At 40.4% G+C, this 20,715-nt stretch overlaps 1 protein-coding gene across 2 annotated transcripts in view; it reads left to right on the forward strand.

Moving 5' to 3' along the window:
• Nucleotides 1-921: 921 nt before the first annotated feature.
• SAMD3 (sterile alpha motif domain containing 3) overlaps nt 922-20,715 on the forward strand; it is a 67,064-nt gene continuing 47,270 nt past the window's right edge. Inside the window, exons 1-5 of one of the 2 annotated variants that reach the window (XM_089332691.1) lie at nt 922-995; nt 1,113-1,161; nt 13,197-13,296; nt 13,930-14,119; nt 18,316-18,423. In XM_089332691.1, coding sequence (XP_089188817.1) covers nt 982-995; nt 1,113-1,161; nt 13,197-13,296; nt 13,930-14,119; nt 18,316-18,423 — 461 coding nt within the window. In that variant the 5' untranslated portion in view covers nt 922-981. Of the gene's footprint in view, nt 996-1,030; nt 1,162-13,196; nt 13,297-13,929; nt 14,120-18,315; nt 18,424-20,715 lie in introns of those variants that run through there. The other variant, XM_008263665.5, reaches the window with a different exon arrangement.

Genomic DNA, 20,715 nt, shown 5'->3' on the forward strand with positions numbered 1-20,715 from the left:
GTAATGTGTTCAAAGTCACACTTCCAGATAGGGAGACTGCCCACATATGAAGCTCAGTTGTCTGATTCCATTACTTGAATTCTTAAACTATATGCAGTCAGAATACAGTGTCTCCAATTGTACTAGCAGGTGCAGACACCCGTGTCCATATCAGAGTATCTGGGTTCCATCCCCAGCTTTGCCCCTGATTCCAGCTTCCTGCTAATGCAGACTGTGGGAGACGGCAGTGATGCTTCAAGTCACTGCGTTGCTACCACCCACGTGGGAGAACGAAATCTAGTGAGTTCCCAGCTCCCATCTTCAGATTGGGCCAGCACTGAATGTTGCAGGCATTCAGGGAAGTGAACCAGTGTATAAGGGCATCTCTCTCTCTCTCTCCCATACAATAACTTTAATTACCTTTTTTAAAGATTTATTTTATTTATTTGAAAGAGTTACAGAGAGAGGTAGAGACAGAGAGAGAGAGAGGTCTTCCTTCTGCTGGTTCACTCCCCAGGTGGCCACAACGGCTGGAGCTGCACCAATCCAAAGCCAGGAGCCAGGAGCTTCTTCCAGGTCTCCCACACGGGTGCAGGGGCCCAAGGACTTGGCCCATCTTCTACTGCTTTCCCAGGCCATAGCAGAAAGCTGGATCGGAATAGGAGCAGCAGGGACTAGAAACGGCGACCATATGGGATGCTGGTGCTTCAGGCCAGGACTTTAACCCGCTGCGCCACAGCGCCGGCCCCTTAATTACTTTTTTAAAGGTTGAATGTTGTTACGGAACCAAGGTGGGTTCTGTGTATGCATCGGAAGGCTGACGCTGAAGCCACAGACTTGTGCCGATAGTTTACTGCGAAGCAGACAAGCAAGGAGCAGAGAGTATATTCAAATCTGCCTCTGCAAACTCTTCCAAACAGCTTTTGGAAGAAACACTAACCCAGAAGGGAATGAGGTGTGGGAGTTGATTGGGCAGTGGATGAAGGGGCGACCCTGGTCTTTATGCGCAGGTGCAGGTCAGCTACATACTTCCTATGGTACATGTTCCGTGGGCGGGAATTTGGGCTTAAAACGCCATAAAATCACTGTTATCAGTAGTAAATGTGCTGTTTGCCCTCTCACAATTCTGACAGATTTTATCCGGTTGGAGAGTTTCAACCAAGTTTCCTATTGTTCTGTAAGGTAAGCTCAAAAGTTTTGTTTAGGGTGCCATTTCTTAACCCTGTAGTATGCAGATTTATTAACTGGGAAAATTCTCTGATAGCAGACGAAGTGATGGCAGTAAAACATACATGTTACTGTGTGTTACTGTGTTCACTATGTGACCACATGTTACAAGGTTTAAATCTTTTTTTTATGTCTTACATTATTTCCACATTTTGACAATTTTTTTAATTTAAGGTAAACAAATTTCATGCATTTCATATATACAGATTTAGGAACATAGTAATAGTTCCCACCCTACCCTCCCTCTGCCCATGCTCCCACTCTTCCTTCTCCTTCCTCTCATTCCCTTCTATTAGTTACCACAGATTAGGGAAAACATATGGTATTTGTGTTTTTGGGACTGATTTATTTCGCTAAGTATAATGGTTTCCAGTTGCATCCATTTTGTTGCAAAAGACAGGATTTCATTTTTTATAGCTGAATAGTATTCCAAACTCTATATATCTAATTTTATATTTATCTGTAAATATATATAATAATTTCTTTATCCATATCTTAACTATTGTGCATTGAGTTGCAGTAAACATGAGGGTACAGATAACTCTTTCATATCCTGATTTAATTTCCCTTGAGTAAATTCCCAGGAGTGGGATGACTGGGTCACATCGTAGATCTATGTTCAGCTTTCTGAGGTATCTCCATACGGACAATGTTATTTTTAGTCATAAATAAAAATATATGACAATCATGCACACTATTTTAATTAATTAATTAGAAAGGCAGAGAGAGAAAGAGCACTTCCATTTGCAGGTTCACTCCCTAGTGTCTGCAAAAGCAGGAATCGGGCAAAGCAGAAGCCAGGAACTTAATTCAGAATTTCCACATGGGTGGCAGGGACTCAATTAGCTGAGCTATCATGCTGCCTTCCAGGGTCTACATTAGCTGGAAGCTGGAATCAGCTGGGACCCAGGTATTGCGATATGGGTAATAGGAGTTAACCAGTAGGCTAAACACTCACCCCTATGTGAGAGGTAAACATTTGGTTCATGTTTAGCTCTGAGTAGACCACTAGCTAGCATGACAGCTTGCAAACAAGTAGCTAGCTAGCCTAACAGCTAGGTGACATGCACCTGAAAGTTCTTTAGGCAAACAGGATGTTAGTGGCCAAAACAGCTGAAACAAATGCCAGGAAGATTGTAACCACGGAGTTACTCAGCCACTGAGGAGCCAGGGCAGGGACCTGCATGCCAGGAAATAAATAGGTTGCAGTAAGCCACCCCGGGTGAGCAGGCTCACCAGGCAAGCAGTCTTGCAAGATCATTAATAAAGTCTCAATTTCCCTGCACTTCCTGAGTCTGAGTCCATCTTTCGAGTGGACAGGTGAGGCTGTTTCTCACACCCCATAAATACTATTTTTAAGGTCTTTGAAATCTTAATGTTCTTATGTAAAGCATTGATAATTCTGTTGAATTGAACATGACTAACAGCTGAGGAGGCAGCAAGATAGTGTGGACCTTCCCCAGGTTAAAGTTAGCCTTATCAGAACTCTTCAGGGATGATCATTCAACCAATTTTAAATCTTCCATGGTGTCTTAGCACTCAACCCATATTTCTTTATCTTGACTACAGATACTAAAATGTTTCTAACCAGGTTTGAATTTGATTGTTCATTTCATCTATTAAACAAACATTTATTGAGGAACCATCCTGCCCCAGACTAACCAGGAAGGATCCGAGGATTGTGCATGCAAATAAACAAAATTAGCCCTATCACCAACACAGAAGATGTCACGTCTCAGGCATAATTTGAACAGTATGACAGACTCCCCCGTTTAGATGTTCCTAGCTGACCTAACCTGCTGAGCATCCACACCATACACTTCTTGGGTTTGTGGCACAATTGCTCAAGTGTGAAGAATTTCAATATAATACCATTCTTTCAATGGACTCAAAGTAATCGCTTCAGTGTTTAAGAACTCTTAAGGGAACTCCACAGAAATAAATCTGCCTTATTTTCTTTAGCAATTTAAAGCCCAACATTGTTCTGCACCACAGCTTATGCTATGTAATGTAAGATGCCATACGTTACAACCCACTGTGGGACATTTGATAGTCTTTGTATGAGCTGGTAATTGACTTATGAATCACGACTTCAGAAAAGTAATTTCTCCAGGTGAGAAGTTTCCCTATATTTCATAATCTGCAGTTTTCTGCTTGATAACTATTTAAATTGTCACTGTAATGAGGTTTGCCAACTTTTTTTGCTGTGAGCCTATTCTACTAGCTTCTCCCTACACAGTTCATTTAGTCATCACTAATTGATAGCTTTTTCTGTGCTAGCATAGCACTAACTACTAGACATACAAAGTTGGATAAAAAAGACAGTACTTATCCTCAAAAATCTAGCAAGGAAAATACAGGTATATGATCAACTTTATTCTATGTAATTGAACGTCACAATGGAAGCAAAACACGATGCTCTGGTACACCTAATTCATGTTTTGGTCATCAGACACAGTTTTCCATGGAAATATATGCCCCTGTCAACGAGATCCTTGGGTCGAGAGCCTCGCTACCACATCCAGACTTTGGCTAGGTACAAAAACTTTTTTTAAAGATTTATTTATTCATATTTTAAAGGCAGAGATACCATCTATCTGCTGGTTCACTCCCCAGATGGCTGCAATGGCTGGGGCCAGACCACGCTGAAGCCAGGAGCAAAGAGCTTCTTTCCGATCTCCCACATGGGTGCAGGGGTCCAAGGGCTTGGGCCATTTTCTGCCACTTTCCCAGGCACATTAGCAGGGAGCTGGATCAGAAGTGGAGCAGCCAGGACCCAAACCAGCACAAGTGGTGCAAGCAGAGGCTTAGGCTTCTATGCCACAGCCCCAGCCCTGGGCACAAGAAATTTGAACTCAAGTCCTCGAGGGCTGAAATCTGTGCAGACTAACAGCTCAGCATTGCTCTCTCCACTGCTGCTACCTCCTTGGCAGTACTACTCAAAAGAAAGGCCCGAGGTCCTCCTTTCTTAGAGAACTCCCCCTTGTCTGGAGAATTCCTTCTCTCTTTGTTTTCTAAGAACATGTCCTCTAAGCTTGAAAAGTGCCTAAACTTCTCATGGGGCTCAGGTTTTTGTTAAAAAGACATAGAAACATCAGTAAGCATTTCTGTTTTCCGCACTGCCTTGTTCTTCTCCCATGGCAATGACCTGAGAGTCTACCTCAGTTAGAAGGGTGGCAGTGAGGGGGAAGAGACGTGGGCTGGAGTATGGTTGCAGACACACATAGAAGCCTCTCCACCCAGTACTGTCTGCTCACACCTCCCATCTGCAGGCCTCCAGAAGCCTCCTCCTCGAGTTGATGCAAACAGTTTAAGAGGAGGCAGAAGATGTTTCCACAGCGGTCTTTCCTTGTTTCTAGATGTCTCTTATGTCCGTCTTGCTTAACACTTGCACATCTGAGCCCTACCTGTACACTGGAATCACCTGAGAATTTTAGAAAATGCTCGTGCCTGGATCCACCCTCTAGACATTTTCATTTGATCGGACTGATGTGGAAGCTGGCGCCAGTTTAATTTTTAAGCTATGCTGGAGATTAACATGCAGCCAGAGGTAAGAATTGAAGCAATGATACATTTGTCTCTTCCTGGTGCTCCCAGGATCCATTTTGCTTGTGTAGCTCTCGGCTTTTCAAAAATGATGGCATGCAAAGAAAAGAAAATAGTACTCAATGAGTTAAATGAGTGATAGTTCTTAAAATATTTGGGCATCTGGAAGAGTCCACTCTCTATGACTAAGAGATGAATTTAGTTTTCATCATGAATCCACAGATGGAAAGCAACCGGTGTGCTGGGGCACTGGGATCAGGCAACTATGGGTTACAGGGCATCTGGCTCTGTAGAGACGACATGGATAGAATTTTCCTGAAAGCAGTTTGGCACAGCAATTGTGCATGTTTTTGCTCAGGATACTTACTCAATAGCTTTGAAGGAACTGCTCTGTGTTGTAGACCTCAGCACAGAGAAGACAAAGATGAAAATATGCAGTTATCATCATGCGAGGGCTTCTGGATTGCATTAAGAAGAAAGCGCCTCACAGGCTGGGGTCACTACATGCAGCTCTCGTTTCCTTGCTTTACTGGGCAGACAAAAAGAGCATCTTTGTTCAGCCAGCTGTGTGTCAAGTCACTCAGCATTTCTGATATTCTCTGACACCATCTAGGAAATGAGAGGATTTGATCAGGTCTCGAAGAGCCAGATAAATCTATGCTAATGATGTTGCAGGAAATCAGAATATGTTGAATTCTTCTGGTTTTTTGCAGAAATATCAAAATTAGATCACTAAAGCAGGGACCTGAGCAGATATTTGTCCACCATGTGCACAGCAACATTATTCAAAATGGAGACACAATAGATGCATCAAATATGGAATAGTCATACATGGAATGTCACTCAGCCTGAAAAGGAAGGGAGATCCTGCCTCACTAGGACATGGATGAACATGAGTGTAGAAGCCCACGTACTTGGGCCATCGTCTGCTGATTTCCCAGACACATCATCAAGGAGCTGGCTCGGTTGTAGAGCAGCTATGACTTGAACCAGTGCCCATATGGGATGCCAGCACTGTAAGTAACAGCTTTACCTGCTGTGCCACAGCACCAGCCCATGTTATGTATATTTTACCATAGTAAAAAAAATCTTAAAAAACATAATTGGGTCACTACATTTATTTTACATTCCTTATAAAAAAATTCTTAAATATGTGATTATTTTTGTAAAGGGCTATAAAAATTCTCAATGATATACTTTATGCATAATGACGTTTTGGGGACAGTTTGGAAACTTTGATCTGTTAGGCTATATAAATTGGAAATAAATCATAATGCATTCAGGAGTCTGTAATTTCATGAAGCACTTCAGCTGACTCATATGAAAATCAGATAAGCTGGAAAATTGCATTGTTTAAAATAAATTCTGAATTCTTAGTTCAATAGAGAGAGGCAAGGGATAAACAACAACCCCTGACTCTTCAGTAATACCTGTTAGCTTCTCCAGCCTGGCTCTGTGCATCAGGTCATATCAAAAGTGCAGGATGGCCTGCTTCAAGGATGGCCTTCCTGAGACAACAGGTGTTGCCCTGAATTAATGCAAGTACTTATTCAACAGTGGATGGAAAACTGCACCTGGAAGACAACCACCTGTTGGGAACATTCTGAGGGATAAGGGCAACTGGGTAGAAATGGTGATATGAAGAGTAGACCATGAAGCCATGACTGAGACACCAGCAGGTTGATCACTTAATTCTGGAAAGCATCTCTCTATAGTGTTTACCGGGAACAAGAGCCCAGATAAGCCTTTTTCAAATTCTGGTAAAAGAGCTCAAAGTGACAAGTTGGTTCTCAGCCTAGTTATGGAAATATTGATTTTTAAACATATTTTAAGCTTTTTGGAATACTTAATTGATAAAAACAACTTTGTTTTTCTTCCTCTTCTTCCAAACATCTGTCACCTTTACCTTGATGTGTTGCGTGTGTTCCCTGATATAGTCAAGGGACAGTAGAAGAGATTAGGACAAGAGTTAAGACTGAGTTTTCACGTAGAGAGTTTTAACATTTGTTTACCATGAGACCATGTAAAAATGAAGGAGATACTCCATTGTCATTGTCATGGGCTTTATTTCCAATGTGATTATCCATTTACTTGTTATCATTCACAGTAACCTTGTCCTCTGCTCCTTAATATTCCCATGCTTATTTGCTCACTTGCTCTATTGCTCTCTGTTTCTCTCCCTCCTCTACTCACTCTCTCCGCCTCTTTCTGACTCTCTCTCTCTCTCTTTCTCACACACACACACACACACACACACAGACTTAATAATGGACTATATAGCCTACCAATTGGTGCCAATCTTATTTTTTGGTTAATTTTTTTAAAGAGTAGCTTTGCATCAACAAGGGTTTGAACATCTTAGATTCTCTTCAGATGAACTTAAGACTGACAGAAGTATAAGCATTTATCACTCATCTTGTTCCAGTTTTGCAGAACAACAAGGCCTCATCCCTTTTCTGTCCCTACGCCATCCATGGTTTGAGTCACACGACCTGAAGAAAATCCACCTTCTTGTGTCCTCTTGTCTCCCAGGGAGTCTACAAAGCCAGAGCATCCCTTAATATCACAAATTAAGAATGCCCAGCTTGATGTCCACTGCTGGGCATTACAGGAAGCTGCAGAAATCACCTGTCACATGTTCTAAAAGATGAGTGGCTCCAAAGAGACAGTTTAATAGCTGTAATATTTTAATAATGCAAGTTCTTGCCACCATTCAGAACTATAAAACAAACAATTCTCACCTGCACTGTCAAATACACATTTTAACAAAAATCACCATAAGCCAGTGTCTATGTTAAATAAAAGGTTATGCATTTTAGTACAATCATATTGTTACCTGAAACCAAAAGCCCTGAGACACTAGAGCATTGTGAAACACAAAACTTTAAGTCCTTGGCTTTTGACACAACACCTAAATTCTAATGTATGTATTATTATCTAAAGAACTAAGGGGGAGGTCATTTGGCATAGCAGTTAAGACACCTCTTGGGATATCCACACCCCATACCAGAGTGCCTGGTTTGAGTCCCAGTTCCACTTCTGGTTCCAGCTTTCTGCTAATGTGCATCCTGAGAGGCAGCAGGCGATGGTCCAAGTAGTTGGATACCTGCCATCCAAGAGGGAGACCCATACTCAGTTGCTCGCTTTGCCATGCCCCAGTCCTGGCTGTTATAGTCATCTGGGGAATGAACTAACACATGGAAGATTTCTATCTCTGTGTGTGTGTGTCTTTCAAGTAAAATAAAGAACAATTTTTAAAAAATTACTATTTCTCAAATATTTCTTAAATTATTTGAAAATATTTCTTAAATTATTTGAAAAAGTAGAGGAGAAAAGAATTCTTCTAAATTTATTCCATGAGGCTGGCATTGTCCTGATACCAAGAGAAGGTCACAACAAAAAAAAACTACAGGATATACTGATGAACATAGATGTAAAAATCATCAACAAAATGCTAGCAAACTGAATTCAACATCACATTAGAAAGATGATTCACCATGATTGAGTGGATTTCAGCCCAGGAATGCAAGGACAGTTCAACAAATGCAAATCAATAAAGGCAATACACCACACCACATCCACAGAATAAAGAATAAAAATCACAAGACCATCTCAATAGAGGCAGGAAAGGCATTTTATAAAAATCTAACATCCTATCATGATTAAAACTCTTAACAATTTAAGAATAGAAAGATAATACCTCAACACAATAAAGTTTATATATAAAAAACCAGCAGCTAACATCATACTGAATGGAGAAAATCTGAAAGCTTTTTAAGATAGGTCAAAAGACAAGATTCAACATAGTACTGGAAGTCCTAACTAGAACAGTTAGACAAGAGAAGGAAACAAGGTCATCCAAATTGGAAAGGAGGAAATTAAATTGTCAATGTTTAGGCTGACATGATCTTATACAAGGAAGAGTCTGGAAAACTGTTAGAACTAATAGATTCAGCAAAGTTGCAGGACACAAAATAAACACACAAGAATTAGTATTGTTATACACAAATTCCACATTGTCTGAAAAAGAAATCAATAAAGCAATTCTGTTTCTAATAGCTAGCAAAATATAAAATATTGCAGATGATTCAGCTTCATGGACTGAGACGACCTCTTTGCGAACGTTCCACTTGCAGAGTGTCTGCTGGCTTTGTAGCTCTCAGTCCCTTTCTGGCCATGATGTATGAAAAAAAATTAAAAGTCTTATTTTTACAAGTGTTTGGGAGATTAATATAAACATCTGTTTTCTAAAATGAAGGAAAATGAGTGCTTCTATGGATGTTTAGAGAAAGTTAAATGCTTCTATCTCATACATAATTTACTTCAAGAACAAATCCCTTTCTGTAGTTTGTCTCAGTTGCTTAAATAATCCTTCTCAGAGCTGGAATATATTATCTATTCAATGACTATGAAGTTCACGTATAATCTGTACCCTCTTAGCTCAATATGCCAGGCTCTTCATACCCTCTCTCCTTTCATTCTCTCCCATGTGGTCACCATTCAAGGCAGTGTGGTTTAGTTTTGGGTTCCCAAAACATAACTTGCTTATTTCTGGCCTTTTGCCTTCAGTTTGTTATATGGGTCCCATCTCCTCTGGCTCCTGCACTGTCTCAACTGTGTCTGTCATTCAGGTTCCAAATCAAAATTCATTCATATGCAGGACATCATGGGAAAATCCAGCCCCATAGTGAGTTCTCAAAGCACCAGCATCACCAGTTCTCCACTGTATTCTGCTTCTTCATGTGTCTTAGCTCCTTGGTAAGGCTTCTAACTTCATTAGTGTACCACCATTCTCCCAGCTCTGGGCAGGAACAACAGCTGGGCAGTTAACATCTGAGAACTGTCCCAGTTTTCATTTTACTTGGTCTGGTGATATGCAATGAGCCTCAGTTCCAAGTGGATGAGATGTCAAGCTCCATTGGAGTACCTTGTTTGCCAAATGACACCCCAAACTCATTGGAGAACTTTCTATAGAACCCCAAACCTAGGTCTGGTTGCCCAACATGAAGAAAGCCAATTGCTAGCATCAGGATGGTGGAAGAGAGTAGGCATTTATTGCAAAGCACAGAATAAGAGGCCGTGCAGCTATTGATTAATTCCCAGACTCTCCAGGGGTGAAGGTTTTAACAGATTGAAGTTGAGTCTGAGAAGTTCATGTCCAGCTCATGTGCAAATTATTGGTTGATAGTGGTGCTTGTGACCTTCCCTTGATTAGTCAAGAATGCCGTGCCCTTTAGGGAAGGTTTATGATGGCCAGGTAGGCTTCAGTTGATTTGGGAGTTACAAAAGTGGTAGTAACCTTTTTGCCACAGACCTAGAATTTCCTGTCGGGATCAGAAATTCCCCTACACAGACCCCTCTGAACTATATTGGCCAACAAGGTTTTTTCTGTTGGAGAAGCAAATGACTTTTGAGTTCAGTGATTAGCACTTTGTAGGGCCAGCTATGCAACTCCCTCAATTCATTGGGTCCCTTTTGGTAAATAGGCAAGGACACCTTGGGCTAGGGGAGACCGATGAGGGCCTGGGTTGTGCCTTTACTTACCGGGATTTGGTCTTAACTGGATGCCACTGCCTGACATGGCAATAAGGCTGACACCCAACAGAATCTCCCAGACCCTACTCCATGCAGTAGCCAGGTCCCTGTCTTAACACCTTGATTTTCTTTCTTTTCCCTGAACGGGGCCTGATTTTTTGCTAAATGGCTTGTCCCTTCTTGTATAATCATGGGAAGAGATGCTCTTTCCCAAGGCAGGATGAGGTATCGATCCAGAAGAGCATGTATGCTATCAGCAAAGCTTTTAGGAACCTTTTTGTTGTATCAGCTTTTGGTCTTTAGAAATATAAAAAAATGTGAGCAGAAAGAAAAGTGACAAGATATTCTCATATTTTGTTTAAAAGTGCTTCTTTGTGGTAGTTTTTTTCTGTATGGTACAAGGTTCCCAAAGTTTTCTCTATTGTCTTCCTTTGCAGTTTTCACAAATTTTTTAAATCAAACTTGGATGCTCTAGCCAAAATCTTACATCTTTTTTAATTAAATGAACCTCTTTACTACTTAATATAAAGTTCTTGTATTGAAGCATAATTTTATCGAATAATGAGAGTGCTTGGACAGGAAATTTTACATACAATGTTATTATAAATTCTTTTTTCTCTTTATTATTTTGTTAAAACATTTAGGGATAATGTTTCATGGTTTGAAATCTTTCTAGGTAGTTGTGAAACAGAATAAAGTCACTCGACCCATCATTTTCCTTTGGTCACATTGTTTATCAGTTCATTAGTGCAGAAGAGCATCATGATTATGTCATCACCACTATTTATGTGATGGCAAGTTGTAGGCTGCTACTTAAAGATGTCACATTGCCTATCAGAGGTAGGGAAACTTTTCTTTGCCAAGGGCCATTTGGATGTTTATAACATTATTTGTGGGTTTTACAAAATTATCAACATAAGAATTAGCCTGCTCTAGATGTACTGAATTTCTAGTCCCACCTGTGGTTGCCTTGGCTAGACCAGACCAAATGATTTTGTAGACCTTATGTGGCCCATGGGCCAGACGTTCCCCATCACTGGTAAGCAGTTAGTATTTCATTTTATTAGATATTAAGAAAACCAAGTGGGCAAAAAGATACTGTTTTACTTTAATGTTTTTATGAGGTTATATTTTGATGCATTGCTTTGCTTTTCCCAAGTAGAACTGGGATTAAAATTTGTAAAATGAAAGATATGTGAAGGGTTCCAAATAACTCATTTTATTTTCAAATTTCCTTTTATCCATTGAGGACTGCAAGGCAGTCTCTTCTGCTTTGAGTACTTTTTAATCTTGGAGTTGGGAGAATTGTTTTCTCTTCCTCTTCTGTTTTTTTCTCTGTCCTGCTCTTCACAAGGAAGCCAGAAGTGTGACAGAGAGGTGTGATTTTTAATTTACACCAGAGTCTTGCAAATAATGACTTTTCACACCCTGCTGTTGCTGCTTAGCTTAGGGGAGGAGTTCTGTGGCTACTGTTTGTCATAGCAAATTAAATCCACTGCTGTAATCCAGAAAGACGTTCTTCTATATTTAACCCTTGTCTTCAATTTTTCCACTTGGTTGCTTGTGAATACTCATGAGTGTGTGGATTATTATTTTGAAGCATACTTGTCTTCTAGGAAATGATTTTTGAAGGCTGTTACTTGTTCAGATTGTTGAGTATGAAAGATAAACATCATGTCCCTTCCCACCATTCTAACTGTGATGTTGGTAATTGCAACTTACTTCACCACACAAAAAATGAAAAAATAAAATATTTAGTTTTAGAACTTCTAGCAACAAAATCTACGTACACAAGCTAATAAATATTTCTATGTTTCTTTATGATTCCATTTCTCTGAGAGTAGCTTTTTCTTGTCTTTATATAATGGTCAGGATTTTACTGTGTCAGTAAATCTACATCACTTAGATTAAAAGTTGAAGTCAAAAGTACTATTAAAAGATTAAAATGATTCAAGTTCTTTTTGTTTCTGCCTAGTTCATCGATAAGTCATTTGGATTGAGTTATAACACAGGGATTGAGCTGCCTAAGAGAAGTAGGAAAAATTATTGACATGTGTACACTCTAAGTTTTCTGGGTGATTGCAGAGTAGTAACATGCAAGACTAGTAGAATAGTTGGAGATTGTACCTTTCAAACTCTGTTCATGGTTGTTTCCCACAGACAATTATTAATACTTAATTATTTTGCAATTTCCCATCTACCCTACTAAGTAAAAAAAAAAGTTTCAATCATGCTGCTATCTATCTAGTTATCTTACCAATCATAATAGAATCCAACAAAGTTCAGGAACTGAGTGGAATATGTCAGGGTATTATTGGAAGACAGAAACATTTAGATTTTCCCAAGAAATATGACTCCTACTTCCTCTTCTTGCTAACTAAAGCAAGGAGAAGCAGTTATAGCTCTCTCTGTCCTTGGCTGGGAGCTGCAAGGGGTTAACCAGTTTTGGTTTAGTAAGTCTCTCTGTCAGGCTTTTAGATCCTTCCTCCCTTCCTCCCCTGCCCACCCCTTTTGAAAATGTCAACCACTTCCTGATGATTTCACACCTTTCTTTTCTTTGTGAAGAAACCTGGGTGTTAATGGTAAGGGATTGGGTACCATTGTGTGCTCTGGCTCTCCGTTAGTAAAGCTGAGGGATGCCTGTGGAAAAAAAGTAGGAGAAGGTGAAAGAATTTGAGAAATGAAACTAGGCAATAGGTTAAAATCAGTCTTGCTTTTAAAATTACTGTGCATTGTATTAGCAACTTTTAAATGCGTATTGCAAAAATTGCCCTTTTTTAAAAGCTTTGTATTGAGAGTCTAAAGGAGTCTTGCAGGGCTAGGAGCTGATTGTTAAAAAATAAAAACTAAAGAACCACAGTCTGGAAAAAGAAAAGCTGGAGATTCCTCTCTGATCTTTTGCTCTACAGGTGGATTTACAGGAGCCAGCGATGGAAACTTGGTCAGTGGATCAGGTCTGCAGCTGGTTGGTGGAGAAAAACTTAGGAGAACTAGTCCATAGGTTTCAAGGTGAGTGGTTTATGCTTTCAAAAAGTTTTACGTGAGCAGCCCAGACATCCTGAGTGCCCTCTGTTATTGAAAAGTACTTTTGTATCCCACTCTGTGTGTATCTGAGTATGAAGTGGGGGTGTTGCAGTTGAGTACTTTTCTTTATTGACTGCAGAAGAATATCTATTTGGCCTTGCAAGCATGCAGAATAAACTATTTCCAGAAAATCTCAACGTTTCAAGAGTTACTTAGAATGACATTTGATCCATGTGTTTTCTGCTGCTTTATCATTACATAATGCAGTATATGTGTTGTGCAGTGTTGAATTTATAAGTATTAAACATTTGCAAGTATTGGCTAGGAAGAATTACTATGAATAAAGATTTTTTCCTTATAAAATAATGAATTAGAATGAGGGAGGGCATTAATATGGAAATATAAAGTTTTTTCTCCACGTTCTGGTACTTTCTTAGGAGCAGATATCAGGTTGGAATTTTGCAGTATCAGAGTTCTACCTTTGACAAAAATGTGGATGATTTTATACATGCAGAGGACAAGTTGAGATGATCTTCTTATTTTAAGAATTATTTTGCCTATTGTACAGTATTTTTCCAGGAAGCAATGTGGAAAGCAATTTTCTGTTGTTTTTCTCAGAGGAAGAAATAAGTGGGGCCGCCCTTCTAGCACTTAATGATCGGATGGTTCAGCAACTGGTAAAGAAAATCGGGCATCAGGCAGTTCTGATGGATTTAATTAAAAAATACAAGCAGAAGGGCCAAGGACTGCAGGGTCCTGGAAGCTGCAGTGACAGAGCCCTGGTCACACAAACAGAAGCAGCCCCACAGTGAGTATGATGACTGGTCTTACTTGGGTTCTGGGCTTTCCCAATGCTAGCTGGCTCTAAGAGGGGCTTTCGGATGTAAAGCTGTTTGAAAACAGTTACCACTTCAACTAGATGGCTTGCACAGTATCTGTAATGTTTGAGTAAAGGAATCTGTTTGCAAAATATCATGCCTGAAGATATATGCTTAAATCCACCACTCTCCAAATCCTGGCTCCATTGGCTGGAGAAGCCCTGTAGGCAGAGTTCCTACATGAAATGTTGTGGATGGAGCAACACGAATAGAAAGGGCCCCTGCTGCTGTTTTACAGTCCCAGCTTGGGAAGGCATCTGTAGCTGCTCTTTGCTTTCCTCAAATGTACTCCTTTATTTAGATAGTGATTTGCCCAGGGTTCCTCATCATAGCTAATTTATCCTTGTCTTGCGGCCTTCACAATGTGATTTGATAAACACTCACCACAGTGAGTTTTCTAAGTTTTTAAGAGTACTCTTCGAGTAATGAACACTATGACAACAGCTCACAAAAATCAAGTAGCACAGTTTGTGTTAGCAGATAAAAGCTCTGGGGCATGGGGTTGGTTTCATGTTTGATTATCAGTCACTCCTACAAGGGAAAAGGAATAACAGAGTTTATGAAATTAAAAATCAGACTTCAGAAAATCAGACTTCAAAAGCCTATGTCCCAGGATCATTTCAAACATACCAATTTTGTTATAGGAGATGACTGGAATAGAGGTCCTTATCTTCCTGTAAGAAAAGAATTTCAGACATGACATAGAAAGTAATGGTAAGCAAGGTAGCCAGGTTTACTGGGGCAGGGCGTCCGGACCCACAAAAGGCTCTCAGAGAGAGTGCTCAGTCATTCAGACTCAGGCAAACAAGGTTACAAGTTTAATGGAAAGAACACCTGACAGGCCAGTCTCAGCAAAGAACTCATAGCTGAGAGCCAGTCTGGGCTTTATAAGGGAATGGGGTCCAGTTCTTCCCACCATGTCTCCATCCCCAGACACTATTCTCACAGACAAAGGGTTTTCTGGATGTGAAATAGGTGAATTTTCTCCCTAAGTTTTATTACCCAGTGTTACCACCCTAGGGCACAGAGGATTCTCCTGGGGTACTTTCCTTGGAGGGAAGGTTGAAACCACTTATAAAGTTATGGGGGTATGGGCAGGACTTTAAACACTGGACTGCTTCTAAGATCCGGTTCCAGGCTGCTGTATTCCTTTCTGCAGGTGTTTTGTTTGCCCTGGAGTCCTTTCACACTCGTAGGCTAATTTCTATCTTCTTACTTAACAGCTGGATTTTTTTCATATCTAAGACTTTTTACAAGGTTTTTAAGGTTAAATATTTACAGTAGACTAATTGTTCATTTACTTGAAAAAAGATTGTGATGTTTGATGAAATATATTCTGTATTTTTACTCTGAGTTTTTGGCATTAGATCTGTAATATATTTCTCACCCTTTGATAAGCAATTCAATGTTATAGAGACCTGGCATAAGTAATTTTTTTTTTTTAGAATATTGGGTAGTTGGGACATAGAGAAAGACAGGTGGCCTTGTAGGTCAGTGATGTGATGCCACTGGAAATCTACCAACTGATTTACTTGAAGGATTTCGCCTAAACATTGCTTTGGCACGTCAACTTGAAAGCACACTTTTGTGAGTTTTGGTGACGTTCCCATTGCAAACTTTTATTCCTTTCCAGAAAATGGAAAGTGTGAACTTCCAAGAGAACTCAAAGTAATTTCTGGTTGTTTTTGGATAGGTCAGACTTGTGAGTGGAAGTTCTTTCAGTTGACTGGAATCTTGATATTGCCTTAGGCACAGCTAGGAGAAAACAGGCAAGTTTGTCTACTGTAGATCAGTGTATGCTATTGTCTAGTCAATGAGAACTGACCGCACTGCCAGGGAATCTGGGCTTCATTCCTGGTTCTACCACTGACTTAGACTGATGATTTTCAAAGTTGGCACTCCCATGTCTTCGTCTGTGAAAAGCAATGCGCTACCTAAGTCCTTATTAATTTACACTGATGTTACAAGTATATTAATCTTCCAGAGAATCAGCTCCCTTTCTCAGCCAAAACAGTCCTGTGCTCATTATCAAGCTTTGTTAACCTGGTTAAGAAAGCTGGTTGCAAATGTAGCCAAGTCTTTCAAGACTTGCTGTCCAGTAGGGGCTTTCCACTCTATCCGCTAGGCATGAGTCACTTGAAGGATTGTGTTGCCTGGCATTTGGGTTAAATTAGTGTTATGAAATCACAATTGCCTGTGAGTAGAATGCTTATTGTTTGTATGAGTGTACTTCAAAAAGATTGTGGAAAAATTGAATTAAAATATAAGTATATTTTTGCACAAAAGGATTTTGAAATCCATAAGGAAACTTTTCATAATATGCTTTTCCCACCAACTTTTTGAAAACCCTTGATATTCACTCACTACTAAGTATTTTGTTATAACTTCAAGTGTGAATGATGATTGAAAGAAGCATGGATATATGTCATTTAATTAATGCCTGTTGGAAAGTGCTTAATAAAGATAGACGTGGTATAAGAAGACATCCTAAAGCTGGCTATCAAAGCACTCAGTTTCACACCCCTGATAGGATGTTAGATAGTCCTCTCACCTTGACTTCTCCTAGTTTCAACTTCAACTGTAAAATCAAGTGGGGAGCATAAATGATGCTTTAGGTTGGCATTCTAGATTACAGATAGCAGATGGGTTTCAACTTGAGTGACATTCCACTTCCTGGGTAATGCTGCCCAGGGCATTATTTTGAAAAGCATCCTTAGGGCATATTTGGGCAGAGTATTTGGCATCCTATTTAGACTTAAGAGAATGATTGAACTATGCAATAGGTGAGACTATTTACTGGTATTTTTGGTTGTTGCTCTTGTTGAAGCTGCTAGAAAAATCACTGGACTGGATGTTGGAAAAACTGATCTGAAACCTTGTCACTGCTACTGTGCAGCCTGTGACCATGAGTGAGCTGTTCTCCCTCCTGGATTCCAGTTGCTTCACTTGGAAAATGAGGATGTTAGTGGAATATGGTTCTAAGATTATGAGATTTCACAAAGAATAAAATGTCCTCCAAAATGACAACAAGTAGAGAAGGGATCACATAGAGTTTACCATTTTATTTTACCAAGTAAGAATATTAACTTAAAAAAGATACATTCTATTGTCATTATCATTTCAGAAAGGAAAGGATGATCCTAACACCATTTTTTATTTTGCAAACACTTTCTTTTTTTAAAAAACTTTTATTGTATAAATATAAATTTCTGAAGTACAACTTTTGGATTATAGCAGCTTTCCCCCCCCATAACCTCCCTCCCACCCGCAACCATCCCATTTCCCACTCCCTCTCCCATCCCATTCACATCATGATTCATTTTCAATTATCTTTATATACAGAAAATCAATTTAGTATATATTAAGTAAAGATTTCAACAGTTTACACCCACACAGAAATACAAAGTATAAAGTACTGTGTGAGTACTAGTTATACCATTTAATTCACATAGTACAACACATTAAGGACAGAGATCCTACATGGGAGTATGACGTCAGTAATCACCCGAGGCTCTTGTCATGAGCTACCAAGGTTATGGAAGCCTCTTGAATTTGCCAACTGCGATCTTATTTAGATAAGGCCATAGTCAAAGTGGAAGTTCTCTCCTCCTTTCAGAGAAAGGTACCTCCTTCCTTGATGGCCTGTTCTTTCCGCTGGGACTTCACTCACAGAGATCTTTCATTTAGGTCATTTTTTTGTTTGTTTGCTAGATTGTCTTGGCTTTCCATGCCTGAAATACTCTCATGGGCTTTTTAGCCAGATCTGAATGCCTTAAGGGCTGATTCTGAGGCCAGAGTGCTATTTAGGGCATCTGCCATTCTATGAGTCTACTGTGTATCCCGCTTCCCATGTGATCCTAACACCATTTAAAAATATGATAGATGGGTGAAAGTAGTATGATGAACTGGCATCGCTCTCCCTCCCTACTTATAGGAACCACTGAGTGAGATGACTCCAGAGGGTCCTTCTTCCAAGTATCTTAGTTATGAGGCTCGTGGGGAGCTTGGACATGGACAGAGATCATGTTACCTGCGATTTGACCTCTAATCTCAGAGCTGCTATCAGATCAATGCTTATAGCTCCTGTTGAATAGCGCTTGACCCACCTCTTCTTTCTTGGTTACAGAGATGAACAGTCTTCCAGTCTAGCCAGCTGTGAGGAACAGACACCATCGTTTTACCCAGCTGACAACCTAGATAATGGACAAATCGACCAAAGAGTATTGAAACAGAGGTAAAGTGCTGACTGTATATATATTGAAGCCAAATGATAACATTCTTTTTGAAATGAGCTTTCTTGTGTTTAAATATATTTCTAATGTTAGGTGTTTTGCTATCCTGGAAGGGAATTTTATTGTCAAGTAGTGAAAATATTTGCTAAAAGATAAAGGTTATATTTTATGATCTTCACATTGGAAAAGCAAAGTTCTAAAATTATACATATCCTTCAAGTACATATACTTAAGATAAAAGAGGATTTCTCTGCCATAAACTGCCATAAACTGCAAAAGATGATGTTTATTTCATGAATAATGTTCTGTAGAATAGGCCTTTAGTGGAGTCTTTGTTCTGAATTTTGTAGTTGTTGCTTTAGCTTGACTATTCTTGATAGCAACCCAGTTTTGGAAAACTTTTCCTTTATATTTCTACACTGGATTTTATATGGTACAGTATTTCAATATATGGCTTACGTTAGAATAAAGGGAATGTATAGACCTAGAGAAGCATACACAGGAATGTGGAGCCCAGACAGTCTCAAGAGCGATGGTAGGTAACGTGTGGCCAAGTTCCTCAATCATTGAAAGAGGGGCTGTTGCAAAGGGAGAATAACAGGTAAGAGCCAAGCAAGGTGCGACCTCTTATAGTTCTCACAAACCCTTTATGTTGCCATCTCATTTAGTCCACACAGCAATCCTGCAGAGTAGGTGTTATTTTCTCTTCTGTGAGTGAAACTTAGTTTTAGAGAAGAAGTTTTCCTGAATGGCTTTGTCACCTTGGCACAGGATCCACAACCATCAGGGCAAGAGCACCAGCCTCAGACTCAGGTCTGTGAGGTCCCAGCAACCCCATGTGTGCAGAGAAGAGCAGCTCTTCTCATATGAACTCTTGCATGGGTATTGGCTCTGGGCTGTCCTCTCTGAACTGTTTCCCTCTCTACCACCTCCAGCCTCCCATGCCAGTGCTCAGGTCCATCTCCTTGCATGCCCTTGATTCTTCTTGGGAGGTAAGTGTGACAGGAGAGGGGATGTCCTTGGAGGTAAATTGGTCCCCTTGGTCACCCTGGCTTGAATGTTTCAGGAAATGTAAACATGTTTTTATGGTGGCCTCATTCCCCTCCTCTCTGCTCAGGAGTGCTTGTTGATTTCTAGAACTTTCCTCTGATGCAGCACCAGGGATGTGGAATCAGCCATGGGTTCTCAACTCCCCCTTCCCACATGAAACTACCCACTACAGCCCGTCCATCCCTTCTGTACCTGTTGAAACTGAATGGAAAGAGGGAGAACTAGGATTGGTCCCAGAGGTACCCATTGTATCTTAGACCCTTATATGCACACAGGGAAGAAGAATAGTCCTTTCTCATGGTGCTCTGTGAGCATTAAAAACAGACCATGCCTACTGATGCTGGGCAGAGGAGAATCTCCTGGAAGGCACTCTGTGGGCAGTGTTTCCCCAGCCCTGCTCCAGGTAGTATTCCTACTGTCCTGGGAATTCTTTGCTGTCTTCCTTGCTTGCAGTGTATGACGAGGATGCAACCTTCCATGCCTCCAGTTCTCTTCTTTCCCAAGTTCTTGGCTGACATTCCATCTTGATGGTGGTGCCATAGTAGTGGTGGGGCAGGGTTATTGTGCCTATTTTCCCATGTGGCTGGTTATATGGTGTCTCTCATTCCTCATAGCACCTAGCATTGGAAAGAAGAAAATGGGACTAGCTTAGAAGCAGATAAATAGGTGGGTTTGACATTCCCCATATTTTTAATCAATAACCATGAATTCTCCCCTAAACCATGTACCTGGACATTTGACCCCTGGCCCATCTTTATACACACGTAGTTCAGAGTTAACATCACCCCTGCCTTAATATATATTTGGTATAAAAAACCAAACCCTACTCAAACTAAAAGCAAGCTGTTTGTAAGACAGGCATTTCACATGCAGCAGCCCAACATGTACATTTACAACTGGTGCTAACAAACAGGGGGTCAAACTGTCTCCCATTTTCTTGCCATCTTTGTCTCTGGTCTACTTCCCATGCTGCCTGGTTCCTTTGCTTCTCCCACTGAGGACAGATTTATCCTACTACTCAGGACTGCTCTGTGCCCCTCAGACTGTCCAGCAAAGGACTGCCTTACCATAGCACCATGTCCGCGGAAATTCTGAAAGCAGCTCAGGTTCTCCCAACTGATGCAATCTTTCAGTGTTGCTTTGTTCAGATACCTGGGGGGAGAAACTAAGAGATGGAGTAGGGAGCAGGTGCCCCTGCTGGCAATTAGCTGTGTGGGAGAAAGAGTAGGTAAGAGCAGGGAAGG

The sequence above is a fragment of the Oryctolagus cuniculus genome, chromosome 5, assembly GCF_051225735.1.
Source record: "Oryctolagus cuniculus isolate XC-2025 breed Fujian yellow rabbit chromosome 5, ASM5122573v1, whole genome shotgun sequence".
In the NCBI taxonomy this organism is placed as follows: Eukaryota; Metazoa; Chordata; class Mammalia; order Lagomorpha; family Leporidae; genus Oryctolagus; species Oryctolagus cuniculus.